At 37.7% G+C, this 27,970-nt stretch overlaps 2 protein-coding genes across 2 annotated transcripts in view; one reads left to right on the top strand and one right to left on the bottom strand.

Annotated features, from left to right (window-relative positions):
- Nucleotides 1-13,566, top strand: part of LOC106085100 (uncharacterized) — a 63,696-nt gene extending 50,130 nt beyond the window's left edge. Inside the window, exons 7-13 of the mRNA XM_059365748.1 lie at nt 6,473-6,610; nt 6,802-6,942; nt 7,004-7,069; nt 7,141-7,284; nt 7,357-7,724; nt 11,005-12,840; nt 12,908-13,566. Coding sequence (XP_059221731.1) covers nt 6,473-6,610; nt 6,802-6,942; nt 7,004-7,069; nt 7,141-7,284; nt 7,357-7,724; nt 11,005-12,840; nt 12,908-13,362 — 3,148 coding nt within the window. The 3' untranslated portion in view covers nt 13,363-13,566. The remainder of the gene's footprint in view (nt 1-6,472; nt 6,611-6,801; nt 6,943-7,003; nt 7,070-7,140; nt 7,285-7,356; nt 7,725-11,004; nt 12,841-12,907) is intronic.
- A 3,886-nt stretch (nt 13,567-17,452) lies between these two features.
- Nucleotides 17,453-27,688, bottom strand: LOC106085078 (tenascin). Its single transcript, XM_013249110.2, has 4 exons — nt 27,514-27,688; nt 27,283-27,453; nt 21,078-22,901; nt 17,453-17,842 (listed from the first exon to the last, which is right to left on the bottom strand). The coding sequence occupies exons 1-4, from the start codon at nt 27,594-27,596 to the stop codon at nt 17,623-17,625; spliced, it is 2,298 nt and encodes a 765-aa protein (XP_013104564.2). The 5' UTR covers nt 27,597-27,688; the 3' UTR covers nt 17,453-17,622.
- Between the last annotated feature and the right edge of the window lie 282 nt (nt 27,689-27,970).

Below are 27,970 nucleotides of genomic sequence, written 5' to 3'. Positions count from 1 at the left end.
ATGTTTTGCTTTCCTGCCATGCCCTTCCACAGTCTTCAACTATCTCTCTATTTGAAACTAAGCTCACATTATTGACATGACATAATTTCCAAACGATTACTCTACAAGTTCGTAACTTCAAAGAATTTTCTCATTTCTTGTTTGCGTTTCTCATTTTGGGCGAATATTTTATTTAATATCTTTTTTTTTCGAAACAGCCATTTAACAAGTTCGTAATTATCCTGTTTACACTGCACAATGATGCTTCGTTTTGTATATTTCCTGTTTGTTGCATTTTGAAAGTACTTCTCTCATGCTGTGTTGGGGGGTGGGGCACATCCTATACTTGAGCAACAATGGCAATGTACTTTCAGCATTGACTGCAGAACATTTGGAAGACACACACCAGCTTCGCATAGATGGGCACTTATTTAAGTTTCCATGAGAAGGGAATGAGTGGCACAAGTTTAAGGCCAAAAGGACTTAACTACAAAGGGAAATTCAAACAATGTCTAAAAATACATTAAAAAATTTAAAATAATTTTTTGGGTTTTTTTTTTTAAATTATTGCTATGTAGGTATGTCATAAAACATCGAATTTTGGCTAAACAAAAAATATTGAAAATATAAACAATAATGAAAAATAAGGAAATAAAAAGTAAAAAGACGTTAAGTTCAGCGGGACCGAATTTTGGCTAAACACCACCTCGGGAATATATGTAAACCACCTTTCGCCATATACGACACGGATGTCGAAAAGCCTAACATAAGTCACTGTGTCAAATTTCGGCGAAATCGGACAAAAAATGTGCCATTTATGGGCCCAAGACCTTAAATTGAGAGATCGGTCTATATGACAGCTATAATTTCACAGACATCGGATAATAAATTAATTATGTCTAATTTCACAGACATCGGATAATAAATGTGCCTTTTATGGGACCAAGACCTTAAATCGAGAGATCGGTCTATATGGCAGCTATATCCAAATCTAAACCGATTTGTACCAAATTGAAAAAGGATGTCGAAAGCCCTAACACAACTCACTGTCCCAAATTTCATCGACATGGCAGCAATATCCAAATCAGGACCGATCTAGGCCAAAGCTGAAGTAGGATTTTGAGTGGCTTTACACAACTCACTATCCCAAATTTCAGCAAAATCGGATGATCAATGAGGCTTTTATGGGCCTAAGACCTTTAATCGGCGGATCGGTCTATATGGGGGCTACATCAAGATATAGTTTGATATAGCCCATCTGCGAACTTAACCTGCCTATGTCCAAAAAAAGAATTTGTGCTAAGTTTCAGCTCAATACCTCAATTTTTAAAGATTGTAGCGTGATTTCAATAAACAGACGGACGGACATGGCAAGATCGTCTTAGATCTTTACGACGATCATGAATATATGTAGTTTATAGAGTCGGAAATTGATATTTCGATGTGCTGCAAACGGAATGACAATATGAATATACCCCCATTCTTCGGTTGTGGGTATAAAAACAAGTAAAACGTGCTTAGTTCGGTCGGGCCGAATCTTTGGATCCCACCACCATGGATTTAGCCAAAAATTTGTACAAACTAAATTTAGGGCATAATTTTATTCTATAAACCAATATTCTGTCAAACCAGCAAAAATTAAAGCTTCTAGGAACCGAATAAGGATAATCGAGAGACAGGTTTATATGGGAGCTATATCAGGTTATAGACTGATTTGGACCGTACTTGACACAGTTTTTGGAAGTCGTCACAGAACACCGCATACAAAATTTCAGCCAAATCTGACAAAAATTGCGGCTAGTAAGGAAAGAATTCAAGAATTCAAATCGGGAGATCGGTTTATATGGAAGCTATATCAGGTTATAGACCGATTTGAACCGTCCATGGCACAGTTGTTGAAAGTCATAACAAAACACCACATACACATTTCTAGCTAAATCGGATGAAAATTTCGGCTTCCAAGAGCTCAAGAATTCAAATCGGGAGATCGGTTTAAATGGGAGCCGATAGGGCCCATTTGCAATCCCCAATGAACTACATCGACACTTAGTATATGTGCAAAATTTCAAGCGGCTAGCTTTATGTCTTCGACCGCTATTCTGATTTCGATAGACGGACGGACGGACATGGATAGATCGAATCAGAATGTCGAAACGATCCAGATTATATATACTTTATAGAGTTGCAGACCAATATTTCGAGATGTTACAAACGGAATGAGGTGTTACAACCTCATCCTATGGTTGTTGTTGTGTTTTTTGTTGATGTGTTTTTTTGTTGTTCTCAGCAATGATGTTTAGTTGGTATAGGAATAGTGGACAGTAAGGCTTTCTTCTCTCTTACTGCGCTAAGCACATTTAGAAGACTTATTGAGCCTTTTTTCTAAAAAACCTGCTCTTTACCGTTCTCAATAGTTTTTCGGTATGTAGGTCACCTTAATCAATGTGAGAAAGGGGTTGATGAAGATAAATGGGGTATCAGAAATCATGATCCACTAGCCAGTCAAAGTGTTTTGAATAAAAACACACACTTGGTTAACTTTTATAAGTTATTTGCTATGCTATTCTTTGAATAGAAAGCATTAAATATGATCTCGAGCTGAAAGATGTTCGAAAAATTGTGAAAAAACTTTAGATATTGGAATAGTAGAGGGTAAAAGGCAAAAAGAATCGTTAATTTTATTTAAAAAAAAAAATTGTTAATTTCTCTAAAAAAAAAAATTGTTAATTAAAAAAAAGAAAATATGTATTTTATTACCATTTAGCGCAGAAAAGGGGATTTTATTGCTAATAACATTAAATAGCAGCTGTGGACCGAAACAGTTGGCCTTTCGCCATAACTTTTCTATGAATATAGATAGCATCAAATGCTATTGGACCATAAGATGGCTTCCGGAAATGGCTTACATAGCTAAATTTGATAAGCAATTTTTTAGAAAAAAAAGAATTAAATGAAAAAATGATTAATTTAAAAATTTTTTAAATATTTTTACAAAAAAAAATTTAATTATATAGAAAAATAATTTATTTAACAATTTTCATTCCCTTTTTTAATGCATTTGAAACCAATTACTTTGTTTTAATTGGCTATGGCAGAAAATTTGTCCCATTAGCCGAACGTAGAATAGAGTTCCAAGCGCCTCGATCTTCTGCGCTTCTTCTAAAACCTATGACTCCAAGTTTCGATGTGTCTCCCACTACTTGATCTTCTCATCGGGCTTTTGGTCGTCCTAGTGTGCGTGTACCACCGAGATTGTCTTCAAAAGACTTCTTCGCTGGAGATTCTTCAGCCATTCTGACAACATGACCCCATGACCCGCAACCTTTGTATTTTAATACATCTAACTTTACTATCGTCGTCAGACAGGTCGTGATTCATACGACTCCTATATCTCCATTAACGCAAACTGATTCATATATTTTATGAAGGATATTTCTCTCAAACACTCCAAGCTTAGCTCTAAAATAACTCGAGCAAGAAATTTCCCAAAAAAAAATATTTATGTCATTTTGCATTTTATCGAAGCACATAAGAATATTTGCAAAAAGGCCATTGAGAATAAGATATGAAAATAAACTGCAGTTGCAATAAATGACAAAGCAAAAGGCACTAACTGACATCGGTAGCAGTAAACTTTGCCAACATTTGGCACAATGGATCAATGATTTTAAAGCTGCTTTAAGACGTGTTTGAAAGCATTGCGAAAAATCATTACTCAATATTGACCATCAAACTTTTATAAAAAAAAATTATAAAAAATTTATAAAATCGAGTTAAATTTTGATGAGAGTAACTTCGGACACCACAGCCGTGAACTAACCCATTAGCCAAGTATGGATGGCAAATAACCAAAAATAGAGTGAGGATAAGTATCCTTCCAAATTCGGTTTTCTTGGGCATAAAGTGGACAAATGAAAGTAGTTAAATAAAATTTGTCTCGTCATATAAGAAGATTTGGTTTTAGGAGAAATTTTTATAAGGCTAAAAATTCTGAAAATTCTTGGCAGCCAGATTTCTGAACATATCAGTGTGGGAAAGAGCCGTAACAAAATCAGAAAATCGATAGTGATTAATTACGTTGTCAAATTAACAAATCTTCTCAAAACAGATATAATTTTCCATCATTGTGATCTGGAAAGGGTTCTCTCACAAACCCATGTCCAAACTGAAATTTTAGTAGACGACATGGGAGTGAGAGCAGAGATAACGGAGGACGTGTTGAGGCTTTTGGTGAAAACGCATTTTCCACAGGATACGACGGGACTCACGGACACATCGGAATCTTGGAATAATGAGGTTGATCGATGGTTTATCATAACGGAATTTATAGCCAAGAAAGCCTTGAAGAGATCCAAACCATTTAAGTCGCCCAGACCAGATGGAATATATCATGCGTTGCTTCAAAAGGAGGCCGACTAGGCCTAGGACTTGGCTGGCAGGAGGCAAGGGTGGTATTTATACCCAAGCTGGGCATGGCACGAGGAAGACGAAGGTGGGCCAATTTAAAGCACCACGTTTCCTCAATAAAATGATAACGATATCTGACAAGGTCAAATACTTAGGTGTGATCTTGGATAAGAAACTGAATTGGAAGTGTTACATTCAGCAGCGTACTGAGAAGGCTCACAGTGATGGACACTATGTAGACAGGCCATAGGCTCGAAATGGGGCCTGAATCCTAGGGTAGTCTACTGGCTCTACAGGAGCTGGATTTGACCAATACTTACTTGCGCCTCAATAGTTTGGTGGCCTACTATGGAGAAAAAGTGCAACATAAGGACCATACAACAGGTTCAGAGACCATGTTGTCTTAGCATAGGCGGAACGATGAGGACCACGCCCACTAGGGCACTGCAGACTATTCTAGATATCCGACCCATTGACATACAGATTAAATGTGAGGCAGCCACTACGGCTATGAGACTTAAGGCGATGGGAGAATGGATTGAGGATGGGAGCAGTTCATACCATCGCAGTATAATCGAGCCGACGATAAGAAACCTGAAAGGAAGTGGAGAGGTTTCCGATCGGATACCTGAGGCGTCACTCGAGGTCGTGTGCGAGGCACTGCTGCCTGTGCCGCAGTCTTGGATTGACGGAACCCTAGTATTGCCACCTGGAAGATCATGCTACAGGCATGGATCAAAGCTAGAGGAAAAGGTATGCCTGGAGGTCTACATTGCGAGCTCAGGAATTAATAATACATAATACGGTCCTGCAGGCGGAGATCCGGGTGATCTCGGAACGCGTGAGATGGTGTGGTGTTAGCGCGAGGACGTCAAGTATGAACATCTTTACGGACAGTAAACGGGTCATATGTGTAATAACAACCAGGATGATAAGATCACGAACAGTCTTGGAATGTAAGAAGGAAAATAACGCCTTCTCTGAGGATAGCACGATCTGCATCGTTTGGATGCCGCGCCATAACTGAGTATGTGGAAATGAAAGGGGAGACGATTTGGCGGTAAAGTCCATAGGACTGTTGTCAATAAACTTGGTTAACCCGAAGCCTTTCGGGTCGACGCAGTCCGAGTTAAGGGCGTGGGCGATGAATGCGCAGGCAACCCTTTGGAACAGCGTAACGGTTGATAGGACGGCGAATACAGCTCCCACATTTGAGCATAATCCATGGAGGTGGGTCCCCACGATTCGGCCCGGCCGAACTTAACGACTTTTGAGTTGTTAATTTTTAACAAACCACTCATTTATTGCTGGCAACTCTGACTTATAAACAAATCATTCGGAAGCACTCCTTACATTCCATTAAATGTTTACAATGTTGTTGGGGAGTAATTAAATTAGAAAAATTGAGAAATAAACTCCTGTTGGTATGTAATTGAAAAATAAACTTTGTTGGCAGAAAGTTTGAAAAAAAGTTTAAAATTAAAATGGACGTACATGAGCATATTGAGGGTGGGCAACACCAACATTTCATTTTCATATTTCAGTGAATAATCTAAAAATGAAAAGGAAAATTGCATTCTATTGTATTTTAAATATTTCCTATGCCCTACTACATAATGTTGGCGGAAATTTTATGGAAACTATCCAAATTTAAATGACCTTTTAATCTTTGAAATTGTAACAAAAACTTATGGTCTTTGTATTGTCCTCGGTGTTGCATAGTTTTTTTTTTGGCAATAGTCCCACGCAAGCAATGCGTAGCTACTGTAGAACCAAACTTTAATATCTTTTTGGGAACGGTTGCAGAACATAAACAATTTAAGGAAACTTATATTAAAGTTAAGAATCTTTTTAAGAAAAAAGTTTTTTTTTGAAACTTTTGTGGTGAACAAAAGAAGGTCGTTAAGCATGCTTCTTTGGAAAGTGATTGGAATTTTAACAGACAGACGGATTGGTAAAAGGGCATGCCTAGATGGATTTAGAATGTCAAGACGATGAAGAAAATTCTTTTTCAAACTGTATGACGAGATTCAAAAAATATCTGACTTTGGTAAATTTTCTTTAAATTATTTTTCTTCCTTATCAGCTCGGCTACCAGCAATCGTCTGAGGTGGATAAATGACACAGATCTACCCAAAACCCTACATACCTTGGATTTGCGAGCCAATCCAATATCACAAATAATGCCAGGAGCATTGCGGAGTATGTCTAAATTAAGAAAATTGTGAGTTTATTTATAATATTTTACTATTTATGTCGAAAACGTACCCCTGATGGGGAGCGTTTTACCTTTGAACCCCCTTTTATAAGTTTGTGCCTAACTGCTAACTTGTAAGTTCCTAGCCCCCAAGCCACCTCCGCGAAATTCGTTCACAGTATTTTAGTTTAATTTTAAATTCTCCTTTATTTCTATAGAATTTTATCAGATGTACGTTTCCTAAGGAATTTTCCCGATTTGGATGGCTGCTATTCCATGGAGATTTTAAAACTAGATCGGGCTGGTATAACTGAAGTGCCGGGAAAATTATGCCATCAAACCCCAAGACTGAGAAGTTTGTAAGTGAGGTTTTTTTTTGGAAAAACGGATTCTTCTTTAAAATGCCATTTTTCTCCACAGAGAACTACAAACGAATTCCATACAAACCATTCCCACATTAGCACATTGCAGAGAATTGAGACTGTTGTAAGTACTATTTTTTTTGTTGCCGTACTACCAAAGACCATTCACTAGTCATGCCCACCTTCCACATCTAGAGATTTATCAAGCAACTTAATTGAACATTTACAAGGACGTCCATTCCAAGGTTTAAAACAATTACACGATTTGCTACTATCACACAATTACATCAAAGCAATACCTCATGATGCCTTTCATGGCATAGTTAAGCTGCAGTTATTGTAAGTATGATGCTTAGAGGGCCTTACCAATTGCATATCCTGTTGCGGATACTGATCAATGATTTTCTTTAGAAATTTAGAAGGTAATCAAATTTCATTTATCCACAAGGATGCTTTTATGGGCTTCAACTCTTTGGAAGATTTAAATTTGGGTAATAACATATTTCCCGAATTGCCTTCGAATGGTTTACAGCGCCTGTTGCATTTGAAGACTCATAATAATCCCAAATTGAGAGATTTTCCCTCGCCTGAGACATTTCCTAGAATACAGACTTTGATATTGTCCTATGCCTATCATTGCTGTCCCTTTATACCTTTGGTAGCTATGTCGGCGAGCAAGAAACCACCCTTGGTACAGGAGGCTGTATTGTTTCCTTCCGACGCAGAGTTTGATATGAGTTTGTGGAACAATAGCAATATGGATATATGGCCGCAATTGCGTAAGTGAAAATTTTCAAAAAATTGTCTATGGAAAATTATACCAAGAAATTTATTCTTCTTCAAAAATAAACTTGCATATAAAACTTATATTTTCATTGAAAAATTTCAAAAGAAATTGTTCAATTTTCTCTTTTGCAAATTTTAGTTTTTTTCGATGAAAGTCGAAGTATTTGATAAAATATTTAATGAAAATCGAAACTTTCAACGAAACTAAAAAATTTCGATGAAAATTTAAACATTTGATGAAAATTAAAATTTTCGATGAACATTAAAATTTTCGATAAAATTAAAATATTCGATAAAATTTAAAATTTTAAATTTTCGATAAAATTTAAAATTTTCGATAAAATTTAATATTTTCGATAAATTTTTAAATTTTCGATTTAATTTAAAATTTTTGATAAAATTTAAAATTTTCGATAAAATTTTAAATTTTCGATAAAATTTAAAATTTTTGATAAAATTTAAAATTTTCGAATAAATTTAAAATTTTCGATAAAATATGAAATTTTCGAAAAAATTTAAAATTTTTGAAAAAATTTTACATTTTCGATAAAAATCGAAATTATCGATCAAAATCCAAATTTTAAATTAGTAAAAAGTTTTTAATGCAATCGAAATTTTCGATGACAAATAATAATTTCGATGAAAATCGAAATTTTTGGTGAAAATAAATATCAATGAAAATTATAATTTTCGATGAAACTTAATATTTTCGAAATTAAAATTTTCGAAAATCAAAATTTTCGACAAAAATTAAAATTTTCGATGAATGTTAAAATTTTCGATGAATATTAAAATTTTTGATGAATATTAAAATGATCGATAAAACTCGAAATTATTGAATAAAATCCAAACTTTAAGTGAGAATGAAGTTTTCTTTCTAATGTAATTTTCGATGGAAATTTAAATTTTCGATGAAAGTTAAAATTCTTTTTAGATGAAAATCGAAATTATCGATCAAAATCCAATCGAATAAATTTTTGATGAAAATTAAAATTTTCGATGAAAATTCAAATTTTCGATGAAAATTAAAATTTTCGATGAAAATTAAAATTTTCGATGAAAATTCAAATTTTCGGTGAAAATTCAAATTTTCGATGAAAATTCAAATTTTCGATGAAAATTCAAATTTTCGATGAAAATTCAAATTTTCGATGAAAATTCAAATTTTCGATGAAAATTTTCGATGAAAATTCAAATTTTCGATGAAAATTCAAATTTTCGATGAAAATTCAAATTTTCGATGAAAATTCAAATTTTCGACGAGAATTCAAATTTTCGATGAAAATTCAAATTTTCGATGAAAATTCAAATTTTCGATGAAAATTCGAATTTTCGATGAAAATTCAAATTTTCGATGAAAATTCAAATTTTTGATAACATTAAATTTTCGATAATATAAAATTTTCGATATTATAAAATGAAAATCGAAATTGTCGATCAAAATCCAAATTTTTAATTAGAATACATATTTTTTATGCAATCAAAATTTTCGACGAAAACTAAAATTTTCGATGAAAATTAAAATTTTCGATGAAAATTAAAATTTTCGATGATAATGAAAATTTTCGATAAAAATTAAAATGTTCGATGAAAATTAAAATTTTCGATGAAAATTAAAATTTTTAATGAAAATTAAAATTTAGAATTTTCAATAATATATTATTTTCATCGAAAATTTTAATTTTCGTCGAAAATTTCGATTGCATAAAAAATATGTATTCTAATTAAAAATTTGGATTTTGATCGACAATTTCGATTTTCATCGAAAATTTTATAATATCGAAAATTTTATATTATCGAAAATTTTATATTATCGAAAATTTAATGTTATCAAAAATTTGAATTTTCATCAAAAATTTGAATTTTCATCGAAAATTTTTATTTTCATCGAAAATTTTAATTTTCGTCGAAAATTTCGATTGCATAAAAAATAGGTGTTCCAATTAAAAATTTGGATTTTGATCGACAATTTCGAAAATTTTCGATAATATAAAATTTTCGATAATGTAAAATTTTCGATATTATAAAATTTTCGATAATATAAAATTTTCGATATTATAAAATTTTAGATGAAAATCGAAATTGTAATCGAAATTTTCGACGAAAATTAAAATTTTCGATGAAAATAAAAATTTTCGATGAAAATTAAAATTTTCGATGAAAATTAAAATTTTCGATGAAAATTAAAATTTTCGATAAAAATTAAAATGTTCGATGAAAATTAAAATTTTCGATGAAAATTAAAATTTTCGATGAAAATTAAAATTTTCGATGAAAATTAAAATTTTCGTTGAAAATTAAAATTTTTGATGAAAATTAAAATTTTCGATGAAAATTAAAATTTTCGATGAAATTTAGAATTTTCAATAATATAAAATTTTCGATAATATAAAATTTTCGATAATACAAAATTTTCCATAACATAAAATTTTCGATGATATTACAATTTTCGAAGAAAATCGAAATTATCGATCAAAATCTTATTTTTAAATTGGAATATTTTTTTTTAATGCAATCAAAATTCGATGATAAATGATATTTTCGATAAAAATTAAAATTTTTGATGATAATTAAAATATTCGATGATAATTAAAATATTCGATGAAAATTAAAATCTTCAATCAAATAAAATTTTCGATGAAAAATTATTTTCTCAATAAAAATCGAAATTTTCGAAGAATATTAAAATATTGGATAAAAATTAAAATTTTCGATAAAAATTAAAATTTTCGATAAAAATTAATATTGTCGATAAAAATTAAAATTTTGATGAAATTTAAAATTTTCGACGGAGATTAAATTGTTCCACGAAAATTAAAATGTTCGATGAAAAATTATATATTCGATAAAAATCGCAATTATCAAAATTCAAATTTTAATGTATTAAATTGAAAATTGAAATTGAAAATTTTCGATGAAAATCAAGTCGCAATTTTGCTTAAAAGCTGAAATTTTCAATATAAGTAGAAATTTTTCGATAAAACTAATATTGTCGATGAAAATAGAAATTTTTGAAGGAAATCGAAATAATCGACGAAAACTTATATTTCGATGAAAATCGAAATTTCAGACGAAATTAATTAAAAATCAAATTTTTGATAAAAATCGAAATTTTCTATAACAACCAATGAGAATCAAAAATTTACAATGAGAAACAAAATTTTTGATGAAAAATGAACCAGAACCTAATATTCTGAATTGTCTAAAATTTGAGATAGAGAAATTATTATTTTTTTTTTTATCGAAACCTTGTTTAATTCTCCTTTCTTCTAGACAATCTCAGCAAGAAGTTTGGCTCTGAAATGCATAGCATCTGGGAAAATTTCGGCCAAGATTTTACCTATCCCGGCAATATACCCACCTACATGGAAGAATACTTTGAAGAAGAAGGCGGCGGTGGCGCTGTGACTGGCGGTGGTGGTGGCAGTTCAGCCACCGGTACCGGAACTGGAATGCAAACATCCACAGGCAGTGCCTCGAATTTTGCTGGAAAGTTTAGCGATGGCAGTCTTTTTGCCACCATTGGCACAGAGCACACTCCAGGCAGTATTCAATGTCAGCCAATGCCGGGACCATTTTTACCCTGTGCTGATCTGTTCGATTGGTGGACTCTCAGATGCGGTGTATGGGTGGTTTTCCTGTTGGCCCTACTGGGCAATGGCACCGTGGTATTTGTGCTGATATTCTCCCGCTCCAAGATGGATGTTCCCCGTTTCCTGGTTTGCAATCTGGCAGCAGCGGATTTCTTTATGGGAATTTATTTGGGCATTTTGGCCATAGTGGATGCCTCTACACTGGGAGAGTTTCGTATGTTTGCCATACCTTGGCAAATGTCTGTTATGTGCCAGGTGGGAGGTTTCCTGGCTGTATTATCTTCAGAACTGTCGGTGTACACCTTGGCGGTTATTACTTTGGAGCGCAATTATGCCATCACCCATGCGATACATCTGAACAAGCGTTTGTCGTTGAAGCAGGCGGCCTACATCATGACAGTGGGTTGGACTTTTGCTTTGGTTATGGCAGTGCTGCCTCTTATGGGAGTGTCTGATTATCGTAAATTTGCAGTGTGTTTGCCATTTGAGACCACAACGGGCATAGCTAGTCTCACCTATGTCATTGCGTTGATGTTCATCAATGGTTGTGCTTTTTTGACTCTCATGGGCTGCTATTTAAAAATGTATTGGGCCATACGAGGTTCACAGGCTTGGAATACCAATGACTCCAGAATAGCCAAGAGAATGGCGCTGTTGGTGTTCACCGATTTTCTATGCTGGTCTCCTATAGCCTTCTTCTCTATAACGGCCATATTTGGGCTGCAGTTGATATCTTTGGAGCAGGCTAAGATTTTTACAGTCTTCATTTTGCCCTTGAACTCCTGCTGTAACCCTTTTCTCTATGCCATAATGACAAAGCAGTTCAAGAAGGACTGTGTCAATCTGTGCAAACATTTCGAGGAGACGCGAGTGACACGTGGAGCAGGAGCTATGACTCGCAGGGGCATGACTACGGAGAGAATTCCCAAGGAATTGCCACCCCTATTGCCGGCTGTACATCCTCCTGGATGCAGATGCCTGCGCATGATGCCTGGGGAAATGCCCATTTGGCATCGCATTCAGGAGAAGGAAGGCTCCATTTGGTCACGCACTTGGCAGCGTATCTGGTCGTATTGTTCATGCTGTGTCACATGCTGCGAGCGTAATCGTCCTCAACGTTTGGATAAGAGGCGGGGTCGCGCTACCAGAGGCAATAAGGGAGATCCCTATCAGTATCAGTTCTCAGAGATGAAGCAGAAGAAACAACTAAGAGCCAGCTCCATTTCAAGTGAAAACTTCTGTTCATCACGCTCTTCAAGTTGGAGAAATGGCAATACTTCAGGCACTCATTTGACGGGACACACCCATGGTCACACATGTTCCATACCCATGAAAATGATGGATCCCAATCGTCGAAGGCACTCCACATGGTTGATAACCAGAAAGACCTCACAGGACTCCAATTTGTCCTCATCAAGAAATGATTCTTCGGCCTCGGCAACAACGGCCAGCACTTCGACATTCCGTCTGTCCAGGTCTAGTGCGGGCAGCACCACACCCTTGCCCTCCATTATAAGTAAAATGAACATGTCATCTTTTAAAGATTTGTGAACTCTAATGAATTCTTTTGTTTTCCTTTGCAGCTCACAACCATAAAAATCAACCACATCAATTCTCCTCCAGTTTGCCCAAGCCTCGCCTGGTGCGTCAAGAGGCTGTGCAAGAGGAAGAGGACTCCTCGCCACCTCGTTTGGGGGTACGTTTTCTGCCCACCATACCCTCGGCGGCTGATAGCTCAGTGGTCATGGAAGATGGTGACTCGGGATTTAGTCCCGACTACACCAATTTCTATGCTGCCCTACACAATCCCCATCATCAAATGACGGTGAAGGCGGTCGTTATAACTACCACAACAGCACCCACTGCCACAACCACAACAACAAAATTAATAAATACCTCAACTCCTAGTAGTAGTCATAGGACATCACCACCCGCTTCACAAACTCCACAGACCCCACAAACACAAACAACGCCATTATCACCACCACCCCAAACAACGCAATCGCAACCACCTGAACCGCAGGATAAACCACCATGACCCATGGTGCAGCAGCAGCAGCAACAACAACAAAAACCGCAGCAAAAGAGGACAATATTTTTTAGACCTATGGGAAATACGGAAGCCTTTCTCTAAGAAAGAGTTTCCCACGAAAAACTATTTATAGTAGGGAGGAAAACAAGGAATTGAGTTTGTTCGATAGTTGAGCCCAAGGCAAGGAAATATTTTTGAATTTAGCTGTTCTTTGCGGGTTAAGATATTCTCTAGTTGTAATCCTTCGACAGCACCAGCTTTATAATTTCAGCTTTATATGAACACATAACAGCTGTATCGAAATTTTGTCCAAAAATTTTGCACCAAACTCTTTACGGATAAGCTATCACGGCAACTTTAACATAACTCACTGTTCCAAATTTCCGTAAAATCGGGAAAAGATGGGATTTATGTGGGTTCAAAGCCGGGAGTTTATGACAAAAAGTGTGCAAAGTTCGGCCGGAACGATTCTTGGGAAACCTCCACCACGGATTCTGCTAAAATATGGGCGCTATATCTAGTCATAGACCGAATTGGACCGTACTTTATCTAGCGTCATGCCTTAAATATTTTTGATAACTCGTGGAGGTAAAAGAGTTCTTGAGAATCTCGACGTAAATAAATCCGATTTGGCTGAAATTTTGCACATAGTGTTCTGTTATGATTTTCAACAACTGTGCCATGTACGGTCCAAATCGTTCAAGAACTTGATATAACTCCCATCTTAACCGATCTATCGATCACCCTTGTTCGGTTCCTTGAAGGTTTAATTTTTGCTGGTTTGACAGAAGTTTGGTAGGTAGAATTTTTGCACAGACCCGTATTTCTTCTGTACGCAGGTTAAGTTTTTGAATTAGGGTCGTAAGCCTATAGCAGGCGCATTTAATGCCCGATTTCGCTGAAATTTGGCATACTGAGTTTTATTAGGCTCCCGATATCCGAACCAAAAACGGTGCAGATCGGAACATATTAGAATATAGCAGCCATGTAGACCGATCTGCCGATTTTGGCTTCGTTGAGATTTGGATCAGTGAGTTGTATTAACTCTCCCAACATCTACCCCGAATATGGTTCAGATCGGGATATATTTAGATAGAGGCGCCATAGAGACCTATCTTCAGCTTTAGGGTATAAAGACCATAAAAGGCGCATTTATTCTCCGATGTTGGTGAAATTTTAAAAAGTTATTTGAACTAGGGGCCTCGACATTTGATCCGAATATGGTGTATTACGGACCATATTTGCATATAGCTGTCATAAAGACCGATATGCTGATTTAGGATCTTAGGCCTATAAAACCAAACATGATTAAGATCGGACTATATTTGGATATAAATGTGGATATAGTGGTGTTATAATAAATCAAAAGTTCGACACGGCCGAACTTGTGCATTTTTATACCTTCCACCATAGGATGGGGGTATACTAATTTCGTCATTTTGTTTGTAACTCCCCGAAATATTCGTCTAAGACCCCATAAAGTATATATATTCTTGATCGGCATGACATTTTAAGTCGAACTAGACATGTCCGTCCGTCTGTCTGTCGAAAGCCCGCTAACTTTCGAAGGAGTAAAGTAAATTTTGCACAAATACTTTTTATTAGAGTAGGATGGTTGGAATTGTAAATGGGCTATATCGGTCCACGTTTTGAAAAAGCTGCCACATAAACCTTTCTTGGGTCTTGACTTCTTGAGCCCATAGAGGGCTCAATTCTTGGATTTGGCTGAAATTTTGCATGAGATGTTTTATTATGACTTCCAACAACAGTGCTGAGTATTGTTGAAATCTGTCCATAACCTGATATAGCTGTCATATGAACCTATCAGGTGTCTTGACTTCTTGAGCCGCCAGAGGCCACAATTCTTATCCGATTTGGCTGAAATTTTGCATGAGATGTTTTATTATCACTTCCAACCACTGTGATAGGTACAGCACAAAACGGAACATTGCCTCAATATAGCTGCTATACAAACCGATCTGGGATCTTGACTTCTTGAGCCTCTAGAGGGCGCAATTCTCGTCCGATTTGACTGACATTTTGCACGTGGTGTTTTGATATCACTTCCAACATCTGTGTTAAGTATGATTCAAATCGGTTCATAATCTGGTATAGCTGTCATATAGCACAAAACGGAACATTGCCTGATATAGCTGCCATATAAACTGATCTGGGATCTTGACTTCTTGAGCTTCTAGAGGGCGGAATTTTCGTCCGATTTGACTGAAATTTTGTACTACGGCTTCCCTCATGACCTTCAACATACGTGTTCAAAATGGTCTTAATGGATCAATGGCTAGATATAGCCCCCATATAGACCGATCAGCCGATTAAGGGTCTTAGGCCCATAAAAACCAAATTTATTACCCGATTTTGCTGAAATTTGGGATTATGAGTTGTGTTGGGCCCTTCGACATCCTTCGTCAATTTGGCTCAGATCGGTCCAATATTTGGATATAGCTGCCCTATAGACCGATCTCTCGATTTAAGATCCTGGGCCGACAAAAGGCGGATTTATTGTCAGATTTCGCCGAAATTTATGACTGTTAGTTGTGTTAGGCCTTTCATTATTCTCTTACAATTTGTCTCAGATCGGTCCAGGTTTGGATATAGCCGTCATATAGACCGATCTCTCGATTTACGGTTTTGGGCCCATAAAAGGCGCGTTTATCGTCCGATGTCGTCGCAATTTGGGACAGTGAGTTGTGTTAGGCCCCTCGACATCTTTCTGCAATATGGCACAGATCGGTTCAGATTTGGATATAGCTGCCATACAGACCGATCTCTCGATATGAGGATTTGGGCCCATAAAAGGCGCATATATAAACCGATTTCGCCGAAATTTGGAACAGTGAGTTGTGTTAGGTTCTTCGACAACTTTCTGCAATTTAGTCCTGATCGATCTAGATTTAGATATAGCTGCCATATAGACCGATCTCTCGATTTAAGGTGTTGGGTCCATAAAAGGCGCATTTATTTTCCGATTTTGCCGAAATTTGGGACAGTGAGTTGTGTTAGGTTCTTCGACAACTTTCTGCAACTTAGTCCTGGTCGATCCAGATTTGGATATAGCTGCCATATAGACCGATCTCTCGATTTAAGGTGTTGGATCCATAAAAGACACATTTATTGTTCGATTTTGCCGAAATTTGGCACAGTTAGTTGTGTTGGACCCTTCGTCAGCCCTCTCCAAGTTTGCCCAGATGGGTTCAGATTTGGATATATCTGTCATATGAACCGATCTATAATCCGATTTCGCTAAAATTGACACAGTGACTTAGGTTAGGCTTTTCGACATCCGTGCATATACGACACTGCATAAATTATGATTTTTTTACCGGATTATGACGAAAGGTGGTTTACAAATATACCCGAGGTGGTGGGTATCCAAAGTTCGACCCGGCCGAACTTAACGCTTTTTTGAGTCTTTCCGTCTGTTGAAATCACGCTTTTTTGTTATCTTCTCATATCTTCTGCCACGTTGTTCCACCAACTTAGTTTCCTCAGTCCTATTTACAATAACTTGCCTCACCCAGCCAACAATCTCGATTCCTTGAAGTAATTTAGTCAATTTTATTGTACAGTTGTTTAGTTATAGTTAACTTAATTGCAAAACTTAAGAGCCAGTATGCGCAAGAGAGAGAGAGAGAGAGTATTATAAGTACATACATATGTCATTAATTTAATGCCAAGCATTCTTTTATTTATTTGTTAATCATTAAGAAAATATAAAATTCGAATGTATTAAGTAAAATAGATAACTAAATTATTTTAAAAACAACAATAAAAACTGACAAACTCGAAAAACCAACAAAAAGAAACCAGAATGTACTTAAAGTATATCAAAAAAAAAGAAAAAAAATAATATATAATAAAGGAAACAGGACTAAAATTTAGTGTGATAATGTATTAAAACAAGAAACAGAGAGAAAAGAGTACAGAAATACAACCCCACTGTGGCGATGCTGACGATTGTATATATATTTATATATTTGTATGTCTATTTATGTATATTTAAGGACTCGATAATGCAAAATCAAGTGATATACTCCTACATATTTGTATGTTAATGTAATGTAAAATGTGTATAAGCAAAAATGATTTGAAAATAAGAAAATAAAATATTAAATTATTTTTAAGTTTGATTGTATAGAAAATATTTAATTAAATATAAAAATTCAGAAAAAATATCAAGATTTTAATTTAAAAAAAATTCTGGTTAAGTTGGGCTTTTTTGACTTTTCTGCTGGTTTTTTTCCTAATAGTTCAGCTACTTAGCTCTTGTGTTGTATCTGTATGCTCATCTTCCAGTCGATCATTGGGCAATAGTACTCCAAATGAGGGATTTTCAATTAGGCGCACCTGCTGCTTATCTCTCACTCGACGATGTCCAATCTCTCGAAAGATCATTATCAGAGCCAAGACACAAACGGCAAAGAGTATAATAGCCACCGTGGCTATGGTCCAGCGCGATACAGGAACACCACTGGGAGTAAACATAATAAATAATTAAGTATCCATTATCTTTTATATGTTTGTTTGTTTGTTCCATAAAGACTCAAAAAAGGCTGAACCGATTACCTTTAAATGTTCACAGATTATATATATCAATTTTTGATACCGGGAGGAGGGCGGACCCTCCCCCTTAGCCCAAAAGTACTACTCTAAAATAAAAGTGGACCGATCGAGACAAAATGGGATTCAAATGAAAGTTATTCAAGAGTAGAGTACGAATTTCATAATAAAAGATGGGTCCAAGTACCTAGGGGCCGCCCCATCTCCAAAACCCCTTAAAATAGGTTTATTTGACGCCCATGACAATATGGGACTCGAATGCAAGGTATTCGGGGGTAGATTACTAATATGGTTAGGAAGTAGGAATAGGATTTATAATTTATTGATAACGGAAGGTCCGCCCCCCTCCACCGCTAACCCATAAACACCACTCAAAATCAAAAGTGGACCGATAATATGGGTATCAAATGAAAAGTGTGCGGGAGTATATAACGAATCTGGCATAAAAATTCATATCGAAGTATGGGGGATCCCCCCACCCCCACAAAAACGGCCAAAATGGGCACATTAGCCAATCACGGATATTAGGGACTCGGTTTGTTTGTTCTGTAAAGATCGAAACACCAGAACCGATTTTCTCGAAATTTTCGCATATTGTGTAGGTTGGTCTGAAAGGAAACGTAGGCTATATAATTTTTCAGTATCGGAAGGGGGACGGACCCTGATGTGTTTGATGTCAAAAACACAAACCGAAATCGAAAGTGGACCGATCGGGACAAAATAGGTATCAAATGAAAGGTATTGGAGAGTAGAACACCAATATGGTATTAAAATTTGAATCTAAGTACCCATTTGGCCGCCCCAACCCCAAAACTCCCCCAAACAGACATATTGGACGTTCATTTCAATATGGGGCTTAAATGGAAGGTATTCGGAAGTAGAATTTGAATCTGGCATACAAAATCAGATCGAAGCATAGGGGGTCACGTCACCCTTCAAAAACGCAATTAGACCCATTATGACTATGTGATACTTGGCTGAACCGATTTTCTTAAAATGTTCATAGATTGTGTACATTTGTCTGGAAGGAAACATAGGCTATATAATTTTTAGATATCGGGGGGAGGCGGACCCTCCCCCTTACTCCAAAAACGCGTATCAAATGAAAGGTATTGCAGACCAGAAAACGAATATGGTGTTAAAAGTTGGGTCCAAGTACCAATTTTGAATCTCACCGGATGTTCGGATGGATTATTAAACACCCTTATCACATTTCGAGGAAATATGTTCAAACTGTTATAACTATGGTTCACAAATGACAACATTATTGCAAATTACCCAAATTTTGATAATGTGGTACTCGTCGAGAAAAGCGTTGTGCAAAATTTTGGCAAGATTGGTCAAAAAATGCTCTTGCATTGGCTCTAGAAGTGAAAATCGGACGATACACATATATGACAGCTTTATCTAACTCTGAACCGATTTCTATGAAATTCACCAGTAATGTCGAGAGTCATTAGAAAATCCTTCCTGCCAAATTTCGAGAAAATCGGCACAGTTGTTGGAAGTCATAAAATTACACCACGTACAAAACTTCAGCCAAATCGGACGAAAATTGCGCCTTCCAGAGGCTCAATAAGTCAAATCGGGTGATCGGTTTATATGGGAGCTATATCAGTTTATGGACCGTACTTGGCACACTTGTTGAAAGTCATAACCGAACACCACTTGCAAAATTTTAGCCAAATCGGACAAAAATTGTGGCTTCCAGGGGGTCCAGAAGTCAAATCGGGAGATCGGTTTATATGGAAGCTATATCTCAATCTGAACCGATATGGCCCATTTGCAATCCCCAACGACCTACATCGATGTTAAGTATCTTTGCAAAATTCCAAGCGGCTAGCTGTATGCGTTCGAGCTCTTTCGCGATTTCGACAGGCGGACGGACGGGTGGACGGACATGGCTAGTTCAATTCAGAGTAACGAGACGATCAAGATTATATATTTTTTATGGGGTCTTAGACGAATATTTCGAGGTGTTACAAACGGAATGACTAGATTAGTATACCCCCAATACAAAAAACCTCATTCGAAATTTCAGCCAAATGGGACACAAATTGCGCCCTCTAGGGGCTTAAGAAGTTAAGATCCATGATCCGTTTATATTGCAGCTTTATCAAAATAGAGACCGATATAGCCCATTTACAATCCCAACCGACGTATATTTATAAGAAGTATTTGTGAAAAATTTCAAACGCCTATCTTTATTCCTTGGCAAGTAAGCGTGTTTTCGACAGACAGACGGACGGAAATGGCTAAATCGACGTAAAATGTCTTGACGATCAAGAATATATATACTGTATAGGGTCTTACGAGACTGTCTCGAGGAGTTACAAACAGAATGACAAAATTTGTATATCCCCATCCTATGGTGGTGGGTATAAAAATCTCCGATCATTGAGTTCGTCCGGAAAGATAAACAAATGAAAATTGTGAAATTAAACGATCTTCGCCCTAACAGGCAAAAAGTAATTAAAAATAAAAATTCTGCCGGCCGGGAGTCGAATCTGGGTACACGGAGCATCATCGAGAGCCGTCGCCTTTGTCTAGCGTTCGAAGCCATTAATATGCACAGAATCATGTGTATGCCATGGGAGTAGTGTAATTGTGTGGACATGAAATCTGCCATTACACAAACACATGCATTGGGAAAAGTAAAGCTAATAGACAGGGTTGTCGAGCGTGGTTAGTATGGTATTTGCGTGATAGAGGCATTTTCGCATCAAATAAAACATACCAACGAACGGCTAATGAAACCATGACACCTAATATGGTTGAAAAGTCTTCTAACCAAATACGAAACGCGTCCCATAGTGGTTGGTGTGTGTTGGGACCTCTAGGCTTTCCCTTTTTATTTGCAAAAAGAAAATCTCCGATCATTGCGCTCGTCTCGAAGGAGAACTAAACAAAAATTATATTTTTCTTAAAATGGTAGAAAATTGGAATTCCCTTATCTTAAACGAATGTTGTTTGACCGCCATTAAAATATTTTCATGATACTAGGTAGAGGTGAATGTTTAGGACCCTATATCAAGTAAAAATAATCCTTCATCAAAGGAAATGTTTGCTTAAAACGTTGAAAATTTACTAACAGATATCTTTAAATTTAGGAAAATTTTTCTCATTTATAATATTGTCACACTTACCCATTAAACAAACGCTCCTTTTCCACATCCTCCGTTACGCACATTCCCCTCAGCACATTGTAGACCAAGCCCGTGGGGCATTCACAAGTGGTCGAAGAGGTACAGCTGCCGCCACGACAATTCCATTCATTGCAAAAGCCCACACATTCATTTAGGCCCGTATCCGGATTGATGCGTGCCACAAATCCCGATTTGCAACTGCAAGTGTTGGGCGCCACACACATGCCATTGGCGCATGACTGTTCGCACATGGGCTCACATTCCACACTGCTGTTGGCCAGAAAACGATAACCCTCCAGGCAGACACATTTGTTGGGTTTTTGACACTCCGCGTTGATGCAGGTCTCCTGGCACACCGCCTGGCAGCTGTGCGGAGTGCTGGCATTGAATACGCGATAGCCTTCATTGCACTGGCACTTGTTGGGCGCCACACACATGCCATTCTCACAGTACGGGCGACAATGCGCCACACATAGATTCGAGTGTTTGGTCTCCTCATAGCCATCCCAGCATTCACAGGTGTTCGGCTCAACACAATTGCTGTTAATGCAGGTGGGCAGGCAAACGGGATCACATATGGACTTGGAACCCTCGCGCAATTTGTGGCCGGCATAGCAGCGACATATGCCACCGGCCGCACAAATGCTGTTGACACATTTCTGGGGACAATGGGGCTCACACTTGCCGGTGACCCATTTCTTTTCGTACCCGGGATCACAGCTGCAGGTGCCAGGGGCTATGCATTTGCCATGTTCGCAGTCGAAATTGCAAATGGGATCACAGACATTAGAGTTGTTAGGATTCTGTTTGTGGCCCATGAAGCAGCGGCAGGTATCGGGGGCCGTACATGTACCATGAATGCAGGGCTTGCGGCAAATTGGAATGCAGTGATAGAACAGCAGAGGTTGATAGCCTGCATAACAGGTGCATATATTGGGGGCCGTGCAATTTCCATTCCTACATCCCTTGGCACAGAAGGGCTCACAAACCTTCTCCGTCTGATCAGTGTAGACATAGCCATCATGGCATTTGCAAGTATCTGGCGCCGAGCAGTAGCCATTGATGCAAGATTCCCGACACACAGGGGCACAACGATGGGGCTCGACTTTCTCATAGCCCTCGTGGCATTCACACTTGCCCGGTTCACTGCAAAAGCCATTTTCACAATCCTTGGGACAGGTGGGCTCACATATGCTGCGCGATCGATTGCGATAGGCATGGCCCTCGAAACAGGTGCATTGATTGGGTGCAGTGCAAAAAGCATTGACACACTTGTCCTTACACACCGGCACACAGCCTTGCGATTCGATATTTCCAAAGTTGGCATAGCCATCCTTGCAGGCACAAACATCGGGCTCCTTGCATTCGCCATTGGTACAGCCACTGGCACACACCGGATCACATTTACTTATAGAGCCCAGACGCAAGGTATAGCCAGACCAACAGGTGCATTGATTGGGTCCTGTGCACATGGCATTCTCACAAGGCTCCTCACAAATGGGAACACAACGTCGCTGTTCCTCATCCCGTTTATAACCCTCATTGCACACACATTGTTTGTTCTCATCACAGTGGCCATTCTTGCAATCGATGTCCCTGGAACATTGGGATATACACTCGCTGCTACTGCCCTCCAATAGCGTATAGCCTTCATTACACGTACAAACATCGGGTTTGGTACATTCGCCATTAACACAAGGTTCAGAGCATACAGGTTCACACAGTGTTGAATTCGCCATATTGCTGTAGCCACTGTGGCATAGGCAAATGTCGGGACGAATGCAACGGCCACCTTTGCAATCGACACATTTGGGACTGCAAGGACTGCGAATGCGAAAAATAAGAGATCCAAGACTTTAAAAGTATTATCAAATTCAAAAAACAAGTAGAAACGTGCTAAGTTCGGCCGGGCCGAATTTTGGGAACCCACCACCATGGATTCTGCTAAAAGTTTACAAAAGATATTATTCTTTGTTTGCCTATAAAGAGACATTGGCTAAAGAACTTGACAAATGCGATGCATTTGTCCCGCCCGGCCGAATAGCAACCCTCGTACTAACGGAATGACGAATTTAGGGGGTATACTAATTTCTCCTATGGTGAAGGGTGTAAAAATAGTGAAAGCCGCCATAGAAATAGATTTCCCCAAAATTGCTTATTGAGCCGCTAGAAAGCTGCAGTTTTCAGCAAAATAGCTTAAAATACTGGGTGACACCAAAACATTTGGAAATATTGATCGATATCCCCTATTATTAAATGCCCCCATTCAGTCCCTGCTTTGCTTTCTTCAAAGATCTACAAGTAGACTATGCTTTGTTGAATAAATCTATAGCAGAATCCATTGCGTTTTCGAGCTGGCTTGGTCGGTTCTTAATTATACCCACCACAGTGGGATAGGGGGTATATTCATTTAGTCATTCCGTTTGCAACACATAGAAATATCTATTTCCGACCCTAAAAAGTTTTTATGTTTCCGATCGTCGTAAAATTCTAAGACGATTTAACGATGCCCGTCTGTCTGTCCGTCCGTCTGTCGTAATCATTCTACAGGCTTCATAAATTGAAATATTGAGCTAAAATTTGGCACACACACGTCTTTTTGTTGGATGCTGGTTAAGTTCTTGAACGGGTCAAATCGGACCATATTTGTATATAGTTGCTATATAGACCGATTTTCCGATAAAGGGTCTAATGCCCATTAACTTAATTTTTCATCCGATTTCGCTGAAATTTGAAACAGTGAGTAGTTTAAGGCTTCCCGACATCTGACCAAATATAGGTCAGATCGGACTATATATAGATATAGCCGCCATATAGACTGATCTGCCGATAAAGGGTCTGAAGCCCATAAAAACTTAATTTTTCATCCGATTTCGCTGAATTTTAATGCAGTGAGTAGACCTACCAACATCTGACCCAAATATAGGTCAGATCAGACTATATTTAGATATAGCTGCCATATAGACCGATCTGCCGTTAAAGGATCTGAAGCCCATAAAAGCTTTATTTATTGCCCAACGTCGCTGAAATTTGAAACAGTGGGTTATTTTAAGCCTCCTGATATCTGACCTAAGTATGGTTCAGATCGGACTATATTTAGATATAGCTGCCATATAGACCGATCTGCCGATAAAGGGTCTGAAGCCCATAAAAGCTTTATTTTTTATCCTATTTCGCTGAATTTTAAAACAGTAAGTAGATTTAGACCTACCAACATCTGACCCAAATATGGGTCAGATCGGATTATATTTAGATATAGTTGCCTTATAAACCGATCTGCCGATAAAGGGCCTGAAGCTCATAAAATCTCTATTTATTGCCCAATTTCGCTGAAGTTTGGAACTGTGAGTTATTTTAAGCCTCCCGACATCTGACCTAAATATGGTTCAGATCGGACAATATTTAGATATAGCTGCCATATGGACCGATCTTCCGATAAAGAGTCTGAAGCCCATAAAAGTTTTATTTTGTAATCGATTTCGCTGAAATTTAAAACAGTGAGTAGTTTAAGGCCTCCTAACATAGGACCCAAATATGGGTCAGATCGGATTATATTTAGATATAGTTGCCATATAAACCGATCTGCCGATAAAGGGCCTGAAGCTCATAAAAGCTCTATTTATTGCCCAATTTCGCTGAAGTTTGGAACTGTGAGTTATTTTAAGCCTCCCGACATCTGACCTAAATATGGTTCAGATCGGACAATATTTAGATATAGCTGCCATATGGACCGATCTCCCGATAAAGAGTCTGAAGCCCATAAAAGTTTTATTTTGTAATCGATTTCGCTGAAATTTGAAACAGTGAGTAGTTTAAGGCCTCCTAACATAGGACCCAAATATGGTTCAGATCGGACTATATATAAATATAGCTGCCATATGGACCGATCTCCCGATAAAGGGTCTGAAGCCCATAAAAGCGTTATTTATTATCCAATTTCACTGAAATTTGAAACAGTGAGTAGTTTTAGGCCAACCGCCATCCGACCCAAATATGGTAAAAATATGACTGTATTAAGGATATAGCTGTCATATCGACCGATAAGGGTATGAAGCCCATAAAAGCTTTATTATACCCTCCACCATAAGATGGGGGGTATACTAATTTCGTCATTCTGTTTGTAACTACTCGAAATATTCGTCTGAGACCCTATAAAGTATATATATTCTTGATCGTCGTGAAATTTTATGTCGATCTAGCCATGTCCGTCCGTCTGTCCGTCCGTCCGTCCGTCCGTCCGTCCGTCCGTCCGTCCGTCTGTCTGTCGAAAGCACGCTAACTTCCGAAGGAGTAAAGCTTGAAATTTTGCACAAATACTTCTTATTAGTGTAGGTCGGTTGGTATTGTAAATGGGCCATATCGGTCCATGTTTTGATATAGCTGTCATATAAACCGATCTTGGGTCTTGACTTCTTGAGCCTCTAGAGTGCGCAATTCTTATCCGATTGGAATGAAATTTTGCACGACGTGTTTTGTTATGATATCCAACATCTGTGCCAGGTATGGTTCAAATCGGTCCATAGCCTTATATAGCTGTCATATAAACCGATTTTGGGTCTTGACTTCTTGAGCCTCTAGAGGTCGCAATTCTTATCCGATTGGAATGAAATTTTGCACGACGTGTTTTGTTATGATATCCAACAATTGTGTCAAGTATGGTTCAAATCGGTCAGTAACCTGATATTGCTGCCATATAAACCGATCTGGGGTCTTGACTTCTTGAGCCTCTAGAGTGCGCAATTCCTATCGGATTGGAATGAAATTTTGCACGATGTGTTTTGTTATGATATCCAACAACTGTGCCAAGTATGGTTTACATCGGTCCATAACCTGATATACCTGCCATATAAACCGATCTTGGGTCTTGACTTCTTGAGCCTCTAGAGTGCGCAATTCTTATCCGATTTGAATGAAATTTTGCACGACGTGTTTTGCTACGATATCCAATAACTGTGCTAAGTATGGTTTACATCGGTCCATAGCCTGATATAGCATCAATACAAACCGATCTTGGGTCTTGACTTCTTGAGCCTCTAGAGGGCGCAATTCTTATCCGATTGGAATGAAATTTTGCACTACGTGTTTTGTTATGATATCCAATAACTGTGCCAAGTGTGGTTGAAATCGGTCTATAACCTGATATAGCTGCCATGTAAACCGATATTGGGTCTTGACTTCTTGAGCCTCTAGAGGGCGCAATTCTCATCCGACTAGACTGAAATTTTGCACATAGTGTTTTAGTATCACTTCTAACAACTGTGCTAAGTATGGTTCAATTCGGGCCATTACCTGGTATAGCTGTCATATAAACCGATCTTGGGTCTTGACTTCTTGAGGCTCTAGAGTGCGCAATTCTTATCCGATTAAAATGAAATTTTGCACCACGTGTTTTGTTATGATATCCAACAACTGTGCCAAGTATGGGTCAAATCGGTCCATAACCTGATGTAGCTGCCATATAAACCGATCTTGGGTCTTGACTTCTTGGGCCTCTAGAGAGCGCAATTCTTATCCGATTTGCCTGAAATTTTGTACGACGAATCCTCTCATGACCATCAACATACGTGTTTATTATGGTCTGAATCGGTTTATAGCCCGATACAGCTCCCATATAAATCGATCTCTCTATTTTACTTTTTGAGCCCCCAAAGGGCGCAATTCTTATTCGAATTGGCTGAAATTTTACACAGGTCTCCAACATATAATTTAATTGTGGTCTAAACCGGATCATATCTTGAGCTCTAATAGCAGATTTTTCTTTCTTTCTTTTCTTATATCATTTTTTGCCTAAGAAGAGATGCCGGAAAAAGAACTGACAAATGCGATCCATGGTGGAGGGTATATAAGATTCGGCCCGGCCGAACTTAGCACGCTTTTACTTGTTTATTACCCGATTTTGTTGGAATTTTAAATACAAAATTCAACAGTGACTTACATTTATAAGACCACTCAATGCCCGTGCCGAATTTGGATGCCTAAGTTATACAATTTTCATCGGATTGCGACGAAAGGGGGTTTAGATATATACCCCATGTGGTGGGTGTCCAAAGTTCGGCCCGGCCGAACTTGATGCCTTTTTACTTGTTTTTATTGTTCATTCTTGTTTGTTAACCCTTTTAGGATTATCTCAATTGATGACTCTCACAACAAATAAATTCTTAGTAATTTCTAACAAACGACTTCTTTGTTAACATGACATACTTACTCTGATTTGCTTCTTCGTTCATAGCCCTCACAGCATACCTCCTCTATATCTGTGTAGGTCTCTTTGACCGGCCTCAAGACAAAGGGATTCAAAGACAAGGGACAATCTAAGCCCACACACTGTTCCGGATATTTGCGCATAGTCACTAGGGTGACACGATATTTGGTGGTTCTAAGGAAAATACAAACCACATTAGTTCAAAGTCCAAAAAGTAACTCTGTAACTGCTTACGAAACTTTTTCGGTACAAGCCCAAACTTCCAACACACCACCCATAAGGAAGACCCATAAAAATATCAACCAATTTTTTTTCATTTTTCACTTCAAGGATACTGTTTTTTCTTTCTACTAAAAAATTCTTAAAAATACTTTTTAAATTTTTTTTCTATTTTCCAACCGTACTTAAGTCTTGCTTATGAGAAATTGATGCCTTAACCATTTCAACAACAATAATGACTGTCCATACAGCAGTCAGTGTCTTATCTTTCATAGAATTTCGCTCGCATGATTGAGACGACTGGTGCTTGTACACGCTGCACTCACATCCCATACGGAGCTTATGAATGTATCATCTTCGTCATTTTGGTCTGTTATTGTCGCCATCTCCCAAGGAAGGGAAGGGAACATTGAACTTTTTCTCCTTAGCGATAATGCAACTGAGTTGCTTGGTTTGTTGGTTGGTGCGTTCG

The sequence above is a fragment of the Stomoxys calcitrans genome, chromosome 3, assembly GCF_963082655.1.
Source record: "Stomoxys calcitrans chromosome 3, idStoCalc2.1, whole genome shotgun sequence".
Classification (NCBI taxonomy): domain Eukaryota; kingdom Metazoa; phylum Arthropoda; class Insecta; order Diptera; family Muscidae; genus Stomoxys; species Stomoxys calcitrans.
Note: the sequence above shows the minus strand (reverse complement) of the source record. Positions and strands in the feature narration are given on the sequence as shown.